The sequence below is a fragment of the Pagrus pagrus genome (genome assembly GCF_965226575.1).
Source record: "Pagrus pagrus genome assembly, chromosome: 4".
In the NCBI taxonomy this organism is placed as follows: Eukaryota; Metazoa; Chordata; class Actinopteri; order Spariformes; family Sparidae; genus Pagrus; species Pagrus pagrus.
The window spans coordinates 33,897,454-33,907,541 of record NC_140188.1 but is presented as its reverse complement, the minus strand read 5'-3'; the positions used below and the strand labels follow the sequence as shown (position 1 = coordinate 33,907,541).

The 10,088-nt window shown below is 39.9% G+C and overlaps 1 protein-coding gene across 1 annotated transcript; it reads left to right on the top strand.

Annotated features, from left to right (window-relative positions):
- Positions 1-3,656: 3,656 nt before the first annotated feature.
- smco4 (single-pass membrane protein with coiled-coil domains 4) lies at positions 3,657-8,799 on the top strand. Its single transcript, XM_084350800.1, has 2 exons — positions 3,657-3,824; positions 7,792-8,799. Exon 2 carries the CDS (start codon positions 7,841-7,843, stop codon positions 8,018-8,020), a length of 180 nt encoding a protein of 59 aa, XP_084206926.1. The 5' UTR covers positions 3,657-3,824; positions 7,792-7,840; the 3' UTR covers positions 8,021-8,799.
- The last annotated feature ends 1,289 nt before the right edge of the window (positions 8,800-10,088 follow it).

The following is a 10,088-nucleotide window of genomic DNA, read 5'->3' as shown; positions in this document are numbered from 1 at the left end:
TAAAATTGGACCTAAAACTGAACCTTGCTAATTGATTAGCCGCTGTACTGTACCAAAAGGGGCCATTTTTCCATGTATAATGTGAACCACCTTAGATTTACACCCAGAGTAGCCAGTTCTCAATCTGCCCTCTATTTGATAAAAGTGGCCCAGTTGTAGTAAAATATTTGGGCCACATTTGCCATATCATATACTGTATGCGCCACTCCAGGCATTTGTCAGCACTTACTGTGCTTTGCTAAAACTAATTTCAGATGTTTTAAAATAACCACGCTACATTTTCTTCATCATATTTAGGCCACTTTAGGCTCACATCCAGATTAGCCAGTACTAGTTATGCCACATCTTTACCTTGAGTGGCCCAATGTTATTCAACAATATTTGGGCCATATTTGCTATATCATTTATGGGCCCCCTTAGGCTCACACCCAGATTTGTCAGTACTTACTGTGCCATATCTTTGTCCAAACTAGCCAAGATATGTTTAAAGGCAACTGCGCCACATTTGCTGCGTTATATGTGGGCCACTTCAGGCTCACATCCAAATCAGCCAGTACCAAATGTGTCACACCTACAGTAGGGTGGCCCAGTGCCTTTCAACACAGTTCTCCTGTTCTCTACAGGGAAATTTCAAACAGGATAGAAGTAATTTCCTTGCATGAGAAAAAATGTGGGTATATTTTATTATTTCATCCAGATAAAGTGATTGGCCCCAATCACATATCAGATATTATAAAGCAGAAAGTACAGAAACTGATTTGATGACTAATTCATTAATGGCTTTGTTGCATTTTGTTAATGTTTGTTAAAACCTGCAGCCAGCTATTCTTCTAAAATGACATTATCTTTTTTTTTTATGACACAATATATTTGTGAGTTATAGAATTCATTTTCATTCAGAACCAATGGCCTTGAAGCTAAGAACCACAGACAGTCTTGGGAAGTCAAGTATTGAAAGACCTACGAATACATTGTTGGTTTGGGTCTGAGCTATAGAGCAATAATCGTCCATAGTTAATCCCATAAACATCTGAAGTTGCCTGTCGCACGGAACAGGCCCATGAAACCTAATTTCCACATAGATATGTGAATGGAGGAGAGTAAATCGGAAGTCCATTTATTCCTATGGGAATCTCAGTGATATCCGATGTATATTAAAAAAAATTTAACTTTTGCAGTAAATTTCGGAGAGACCATATGACAGTGTACTAGCTAGCTGACAGGCTATTTCCTTCAATTCAGTTGCTTATGTTGATTGTTAAGTGAGTTTTGCACAATTAAAAAGAACTCATTTATATAATTCTAACACATTCTGATTCTGAGTAATAGTTTGATATGAAATACAGTCAGATTTATCAGTATGATATGAAATACAGTCAGATTTATCAATTTGATATGAAATACAATCAGACTGATCAGTTTGATATTAAATACAGTGAGCTAACATAGGATCCTAGAATGCAGGCATATGTCTCGCTCAGCCGTTCATACATCTTTTTAATAAAACATTTCCCAAAACTACACACCTGGCAGGCCAACATCTTTAGTTATTTCTTGCCATGCATTATTTGTCCTCTTCTTGTCCCTATAGTGCTCCAACCTCATGTTGGAGTCACATACAGTCGTGGTCAAAAAGACCCAAGACCCAATCTTCTGGCTGATGATTTTAGGTTTTCCTGAAGAATTTAGAGATAATCCTTCATTATTCCATTTACTTTCTTTAGAGCACCAGATCCACTTGTAGCAAAACAGCCCCACAGCATTATACTAACACTGAAGGTGAGGTTCGCCCAGGGCGTCATGCAAGCTAGTACCGCCACTGCTGACGACAGACTGTACAGAACTGAGCTACCATGTAGCTGCTCTCTTACTTCACTGTAAAGTCTGAATTTTGGATCAGGATTGGCTCCAAACTTGTGACGTGACAAATCAGGACCGCTTCCTAAAATCACATTTTCAATAAGCACAGAAAAAATATACACGTTGTTATGTTATATTCGGCTTTAGTTTGTTGCCACGTGATATGGATTTACACAAGTGCCCTACAAAGATTGTGATGATAATGATGCAGTCAAACTGCACGTGATAACGCCTTTAGCTCAGGGCCGGTTTTTGCAATGGGCAATGTGGGCGACCGCCCAGGGCGCAATCTATGTGAGGGCGCACGAGCCCCCTAAAAAAAACCCCCAAAAAAACTCGCCAGTTTTCTAGACTACCGCTCATTTCCATGTCAGGTCAGTGGAGTGGCGCTGGGCGGCGCCTTTTTGTCACGTCAGCTCGCTGCTGAGAGTCACACAGGTTGTGTGTGTGTGTCAGAATAGGCAAGGGGGAGGGGGGCGGGGGATAGACTGATGATCCCAGGCCACACAACACAAACCGCCTCCAACGGGCATCTACGTGAATTTGTTTACATCACGTGACTTCGGTAATGATGTCGAGTCTTCGTCTTCATCATGGATCAAAGTAAAAGACCAAAGAAGCCATCAGGTGCCCAGTTCAGAAAGAGAAGAAAAGAAGAAGAGGAGAAACGGGCAAAAGATAAAGGTATGCAGATTTCTATGAGTGACGTGAGTGACAGTAGCCTATAGGCTATTTATTAGCCTCTTGCTAATATGTTGCTACTTAGCCACAGAAGACTGTATTTGGTTTGTAGTTTTGCTGAACTAGCAACTATTAGAATTGAGGCATCATGTCATGCAACTAATTTCACCCATAGGCAACCTGGGCTACTTTGTGTTTGCAACACAACAAGTGCAAATTCACACAGAGTCCTGACTTTGGAATTTTTAAGGCTATACGCTATATGCTAACTTAAATAACTTCTAATATACATTGACATGGCATTTTGTAAGCTACATGTGATATGGATTTTTGAATAATTTGTAGTGTGTTATGCTTAGTTAATAGGATGTTAACAAATGTTAATCAAATGTGCATTATGGTCATTTTAATTGGGTAACTGATGCATGTGTGATGTAAGTGTGACCTAACTTACATATTGTATCTTAATTGTAAATTCAGAGGCACTTCTGAAATATTTTGGAGCTGGAGCACCCACTGGCCAAAATGAGGAGTCAGATACTTCCACAGCAGCCACAGACATGGTCCTGGAGTCTGATGAGGAGCCATCTACCTCTGCAGCCACATGTTCTTTGCAGGACTCCTCAGGTGTGTGTGTGTGTGTGTGTGTGTGTGTGTGTCTGTATGTGCAAAACTGGTGTGTTATCATAACTGGAACCGTTCAGATGGTATTAATAGGTTGATGCAAAACAAAACTTGTATGTAAAATATGAAAAAGTTTACTGCAGGAATCTTTTTTTTATGCTCCATAGAGTAGCCTTTTTTTTTTTTTTTAGCTTTCTTCAGGGATTTTTCAAGCATGGTTATTAGATCCTGTGATGAAGGATTTGTGCAATTTACATTTGTGTACACTTGTTTTTTTTCTCTGTTCTTGTTACCTTTTTGTATTTAAGATTATATATAATAAAATAATACAAATAATGTAATATATTGTCGTGTTTGGGGCGGGGGGGGGGGGGGGCGGTCAAGGGATGGTTCGCCCAGGGCGTAAATCTAGCCAGGACCGCCCCTGCTTTAGCTTTTTATTTTGGAGGGTATGGCCGGAAGTTTTCTTATGTTCATGCTCGCGTGCTTGACAGCGGTATTCCACAAGCCTTTCCACTACCGCCACGTCGAAGTCTGTAAGGAACAGCAGGCTTTCAACTTACAGTACTTTTTGCTGTAACAAACCTGCCGACTCTGGAAGAAACACTGGAAGAGCCCACCAAAACTAATCTATCAGCGTGGAACTGCTGACCCTTCCTGTAAGATATCTCAACGCCAGTCTTATTGAATCGTCAGCACTATTTTGTCAGTGGTTTAACTAGCTCACATTTCTTGAAGTTCGTACATGCTAAATAGCGTTAGGAGCCACCGGATGCAGGACCATAATGTGGACCAACTTCCAACAGCACATTCTAACGCACGAGCGAGAACATGGGAAAGAAAACCGATACGTCCCGTACATTACCGTATATAGCTAGCTAACTCTTATACCTAACGCTGCCAGCTCGTCAGGTCACAGCCTTTTTGTACAGTTGGAACGGCTTCGTATCTAAGCTGTGGGACGTGACTGCTGGTGGGCCGCGGCACTCTTCACAGCGTGCCCAGCAACTTATTCTGAAAATTAAAGTTATTTAGTCTTGTCTTGCTTTTTATGGTTTACTAAACTACAGTAATGGTTACTAGACTTCTCAACGCCATCCAGGTGGCAGCATACAATACTACATAAGTGTTATTAACATGTTGGATACTGTTAAATGTAGGCCTACATTTGCACATTACTGAGTATGGTTAGTAATAGTAGTAGTGTTTTAGATTGTTAGTCTTTTCATGGCGTCTAAGCAAATAATGATTTCCATTTCTTCCTTGTGTTTAAATTCAGACACTCAAAAGTTGGGTGGGGGTTGGATGCTATGTGTGAAAAATGTGCACTAGTCGGATTCAAAGTGGGGGCAATTGCGATCATAGTTGCTTGTGTGTAGTGTAGGGCAATCTTGTATTATGAAGGATAATGAGTATAGTGAGGGGCTCTTTTCAGGCAATACTCACTGGCCAAAATATATGTCAATGCTGATAAACTAAAATTGGCCAATAATATCAGTCAGGTGGTTTCATCAAAAATCATATGCCTGACAGGAAGGCAGTATAAACAAAGAGGAATAGGGATGACACTTTATCACCTTCTTACTGCTAACCTTTAAGTTTGAAGCAGCTGCAAGTGTCGATGAGTCCACTAGGTGGTAGTTTAACACCACACTGTAGATCAATTCACACTCCTAATCCATCTGACATGAAAAAGGAGCTTTCTCTCATGCCTCAGTTTCCCCCAATTTAGGGGGACAGATTTACACTTTATTAGAGCATTCAGTCTATAAACCAGCCATCACTGCCTTGATTAGTAAACACTTGATTTTTCAGAGCATATATGGTAGTAGGTAGGCATCACATGTCAAGGCAAGTATGTATAAAGCTAGCATTTGTGGTCTTCAGTGACACACCAGTGACAGCTGTGACCAAAGGCATTATGCACTCAGATAAGTCTGTCCGTCCATCCGTCCGTCCATCCATCCATCCATCCATCTGTCCGTGAACCTTATATCTCAGAAACGCCTTTAAGGGCCTTTCTTCAAATTTGGCACAAATGTCCAGTTGGACTCAAGGATGATGTGATTAGAATGTGGTGGTCAGAGGTTGAAGTTCACTGTGACCTCACAGAGGACTATTTTGGGCATATCTTAAGAAATATTGTGCTGATCATGAAAAAAATTAACACAAATGTCTAATAGGATGAAATGATGAAGTAATGACCTTTCATATCGAAAAGGTCAAAAGGAGGCTGTGACTGTGACATCTTTTCTGGTTATTATTCACTGAGGGACAGAAGGGGAGACTGTGGCCAGATTTCACATTTGGTTGGATACTGAAATGGTGACACTAATTTTGGATGTCCACCCTTAAAGTGTGCTGATTGTAGATCTCGTCTGTGCTGCTGGGTTGAACAAATTGTAGCTTTTATATGTTCTATCGGAATCAGCTGTATTGGCCAAACAGGTGAACATGTATAAGGAATTTGACTGTGTTTTGTTTCTCTCAGAGAACTTAACCACTAAGAACATACAGCAGTAGTCCACCACAAGCTCATTGGTTTTGCTGATGTTGATCTGTAGGTGATTGCGTTGCACCATGTGATAAAGCTCTCTATCAGTCCTCTGTACTGAAGTGAAATTATTCACTTGAATCATACATGTCAATATAGTGAGAACTTTTCGTCAAGAACTACCCTTGATAGCCGTTATTCAATTCCCTCAAAGTCTTCACTGCATATATTATGTGAAGTCGAACAGACATGGATGTAAACTTACTTTTAATTGTAAGTGTTAACACTTTAGCTGCATTCCAATAACTATACTACTTAATATACCAGAAAAATACTAGAAATATCTGGATGTCCTACTGCATCCTTTTGCATTTTGCAGAATTCAAGCCAGTGTGCTTTTCTGGTTATTCTGACCCACAGTCCAATGCGCAGTGGAAGATAAGTCACATTGCCACTGAGAGAGCATGGACAGATGGCCTCTCATCGGTTGTATTCCAAAATGTATTTTTATTTCAAATCAGAAGCTACAGACTGCGCAAATGTATGATCAAGAGAATCAGTTGTGGCAGAGGTAATGTTGAGACAAAGTAGTATGTCCTAATTGTATTAGGGCTGCAGGTATCAACTATTTTGATAATCGCATATTCTACTAATTATTCTGGCGATAAATTGAGTAATCGGGTAAGATTTACAGCTAATTTCTTTTCCTTGAATTAATTTTGCTTTATGTAAGAGCAATAGCAATATACAAAACAGAAAGTAAGTCTCATAAATGAACAACTAATTGGTTTCCTTTTTTGAAAAATTAACATTTTTATTGCTTAAATTGTCACTGCAATGTTTTAAATATAACTATTATATATATCTTTAGGGCAGCAACAGTAATAATTCCACAGAAAAATTACTATTAACTCTATTATATCTCAGTGGCAACAGACCTAAACTGTCAATGTAATGATATATTCCTGACAAAATACTGAGTGAAGTTTAGAAAGAATGAAGAACACAGAAAGTCAGGTACCAGTATCGGTGAGTCCCCCTCCTTTAGCACAGGTGATTCGCAGCCTACAGGTACCGCTGGATTGGCTCAGCCAAAAGCAAAGTTTGCAAGGGTTTGATAAATTTTAAGATACTGGTACAGGACAAGCTAAGCTAAACAGTTACTACAGACATATGGCTTTCGTTTAAGTGTACAGCTACGTTGTTTGTAAAATCTCGCTACTAGCCAAGCTAGCTCACCATATTCTAAAACAGGCGGTGGATAAGAGACTGCGGACAGGGCAGATTAAATATTGCTTTCTATACGTTTACACGTTAATGCTTTTTTAATAGGTGTATTGATTAAGTATTATGATTTACTCGTGAAGGTTTCATTGAGATTTTATTGCACGCGCGTTGTCGCTGTCAACACAAGTAAACTTCAGTAATCATCACCTGGTTCATTTCACTGTGTCCACTGCCATCTCTCTGCTGTTGTTCACTGACTAGCTCTTTGTGTGTGTCTAAGACTGACTCAAGGGCAGTGGAAATAAAAGAGACACCATCACAAGTGCAAGGAAAATTATTAAACTAAACCATTTGAGATTTAGTATTTCCCCCAAATCAACTGTCTTAATTATCTACCTTCTCCTGTCCACCTGGTGTTAGTGTTGCTTTTATAATTTATTCACAAAACTTTTTGAAAAGGGAATGGTTTGTAGCTTATTGGATGTCTCCCTTTATTTCAGCCAATCGCATGAGCATAGATCTAAGTGTATTATCATTACATCTACACAAGTCAATTTCTAATGTTAATAGGGGCTTTTCTGCAGTTGTTAGCATGGGATTTTCACAGTTCCTGTCCCAACCACACCACTTGAAGTGAGCAGTTCACAGAGGGTGACAGTTAACTAGCTGGTGGCCAAGCAGTATCAAATCATGAACAATGTACAACAAGTTTGCTCAGTGAAGAGAGTAAGCCAAATCTTGGAATACTCTGACAAACAAACCTGACAGAACAAAGTGCAGGAGGTTCAGGAGAAGAATACCAACATGTTCTTGCATGATGTCCAGTTTCTACTTCCAGGAAATTGGTGCTTAGTTGTCTACAACATGACTTGAAAACTGACTCATAATATGTTTCTGTGTGTCAGGTTCCTGTGAGCACAGCAAATACACATTGTGAGCGATCGTGGAGACATCATGAGGCAGCTCAAAGGCAAACCAAAAAAAGAAACATCCAAGGACAAGAAGGAGCGTAAGCAGGCCATGCAGGAAGCCCGACAGCAGGTGGCCACTGTAGTCCTTCCTACTCTGGTTGTCGTGGTGCTGATCATTGTTGTATTTGTCTATGTGGCCACCAGGCCTGGTGCTATTGAGTAGGCATGAACTCCCAAACTGACAGGGTTTTGAAAAAGGGACAGTGGCTGTACCCAAAGGATTACCACCATCATGTGACAACCACCCCTCTCTACAATTTGGCTTAAAGCCTCCTTCAAAGTGTGTTTCTTTGCTTTAAGCAGGATTCAAGCTGCAGACATCAAACTGAGTGGAGAAACAGCTGCTCCTTGGTGCCTTCAGATGAATGAAGATGACATCCTTTTAATCTCATTCATTTTAGAGCAGCAGATGGATTCATGCTGATGTCTTACAAATGATGCAATATCAGGCATACCAAAGGACTCGTGCACGGCTTGCCAAGTTTTTCCAGTGGTGTTAAAAAACGAATAGTCAAAAAACAGTTTTCATACTGTGACTATGCTTTTCTAAATATTTGATTCAAAGCAACATGAGCCTGGTCTCAGACATGTACAACTCTTTGGACAGCACTCACACCTATTCGTATGAAATGGTATGTATCAAAAGTCTAGGGGAAAAGAAGGATTCAGTTTGCTCCTGCCATGTATGAACAGCTGAATCCAACTCCAAAGTATCTTACTGAATGTAATTATAGAATCTGTTATCTTAAATCCAGTATGGTAAAAAAAAAAAAATACACCTGAATTTCTTCATATTTAATGTGAGTGTTATCCTGTTTGTTTCTGTTAAGTTATTGACAACCACACTTTGGTGTCACTCATGACATCTGTACAGATGTATTAAGGTGCCTTAACTGATTTGCAACTATACAATTTCAGTTGAATAAATGATTTTTTAATCAATGCTGATGGCATACATTTTTATTTGTAAAAGACTATCTTGGTGAAAATTGGTGTCTGTGTTGTTATCTCATGTTGTCACAGTCATGTGGGATTCAGTTGGTGCTGTGGGAATTTAAACAAGTGTTCAGATTTTACACACAGGGACTTAAATTATATGAATATTAACCAGTAGACAGGGCTGGACAAATACAGTAAATGTTTGCAATCTATGAAGTATTGTCCCCTTGTGGTTCTGCTGTGTACAGCATCACGCCCATTGGTGTACAATGTATGTAGTTTCAGTTTTTGTAATTGTCTAAAACAACTAATAATGGTAGTTTTCATCAAACATAACAGAAGGAAATAGTGCATTTGTCAGGGACTATTTTTAGCTGTGGATTAAAGGACCAGTTCACCCTAAAATGACAAAATCAGTTATTGTCTGCTCACCCTTCTGCTGATGCAATGTTACTGTACGTTAAAGTTACAGTAAAACTGCGTTAAAGCATTCTCCTAAACAAAGGAAGTAGCTTAGGACTTGTTTTAAAAAGGTTTTTTTTATATAAAAAAATAAAGCAAGATGGCTCCATACAACCTTCCCTTGTAATCCAAGTCTCTGGAAGCCCGAGATCCCAAATTGATTTAAAAAGACGTTGAGTCATTAGAATCACTCTCCTCAAAGTTCTCCCTCTAGCCCCTTCTTACTGCACAACTCCCCTTGAAAGTACGCAATATTTCACCCAATGCCGTGGTATTACACTCGCTTAAGATTTGGCTGCAATTTCACAAACATTTTGGACTTGACAAACCCTTGACTCTGGCCCCAGTTTTTAGAAACCACCTGTTCTCCCCCTCCTCCTCCGATCCCACCTTTCATGCTTGGCGAGACAAGGGCCTACTCAACATCAAAGACTTTTATAAGTAAGTCTTTACTGACATCTCAGAGCTATCAACCAGACTGGAACTGCCCAATTCACACTTTTTCCGTTTCCTCCAAATTAAACACTTCATTAAGTCTAAATATCCCCACTTCCCCAACCACCCACCTGGATCTCCAATTGACTTCTTGCTCACTTTAGTTCCCACTCAGAAACACTCCATCTCAGTGATATATTGATTGGATTGGATTGGATTGACTCCCTCAACCCAGACCCTACGGCTAATCTGCGGCAGACTTGGGAGCAGGAAATTGGTGTGCCCATTCCTGATGACCAATGGGACCGAAGCCTTGCCCTTGTCCACAAAGCCTCGATTTGCGGCAGGCATGGTTCATTGCAATGCAAGGTACTTTTCAGAGTATATTATACAAA

Coding starts and splice junctions, on each gene's coding strand:
- smco4 (XM_084350800.1), top strand. CDS start 7,841: ATGAGGCAGCTCAAAGGCAAACCAAAAAAAGAAACATCCAAGGACAAG.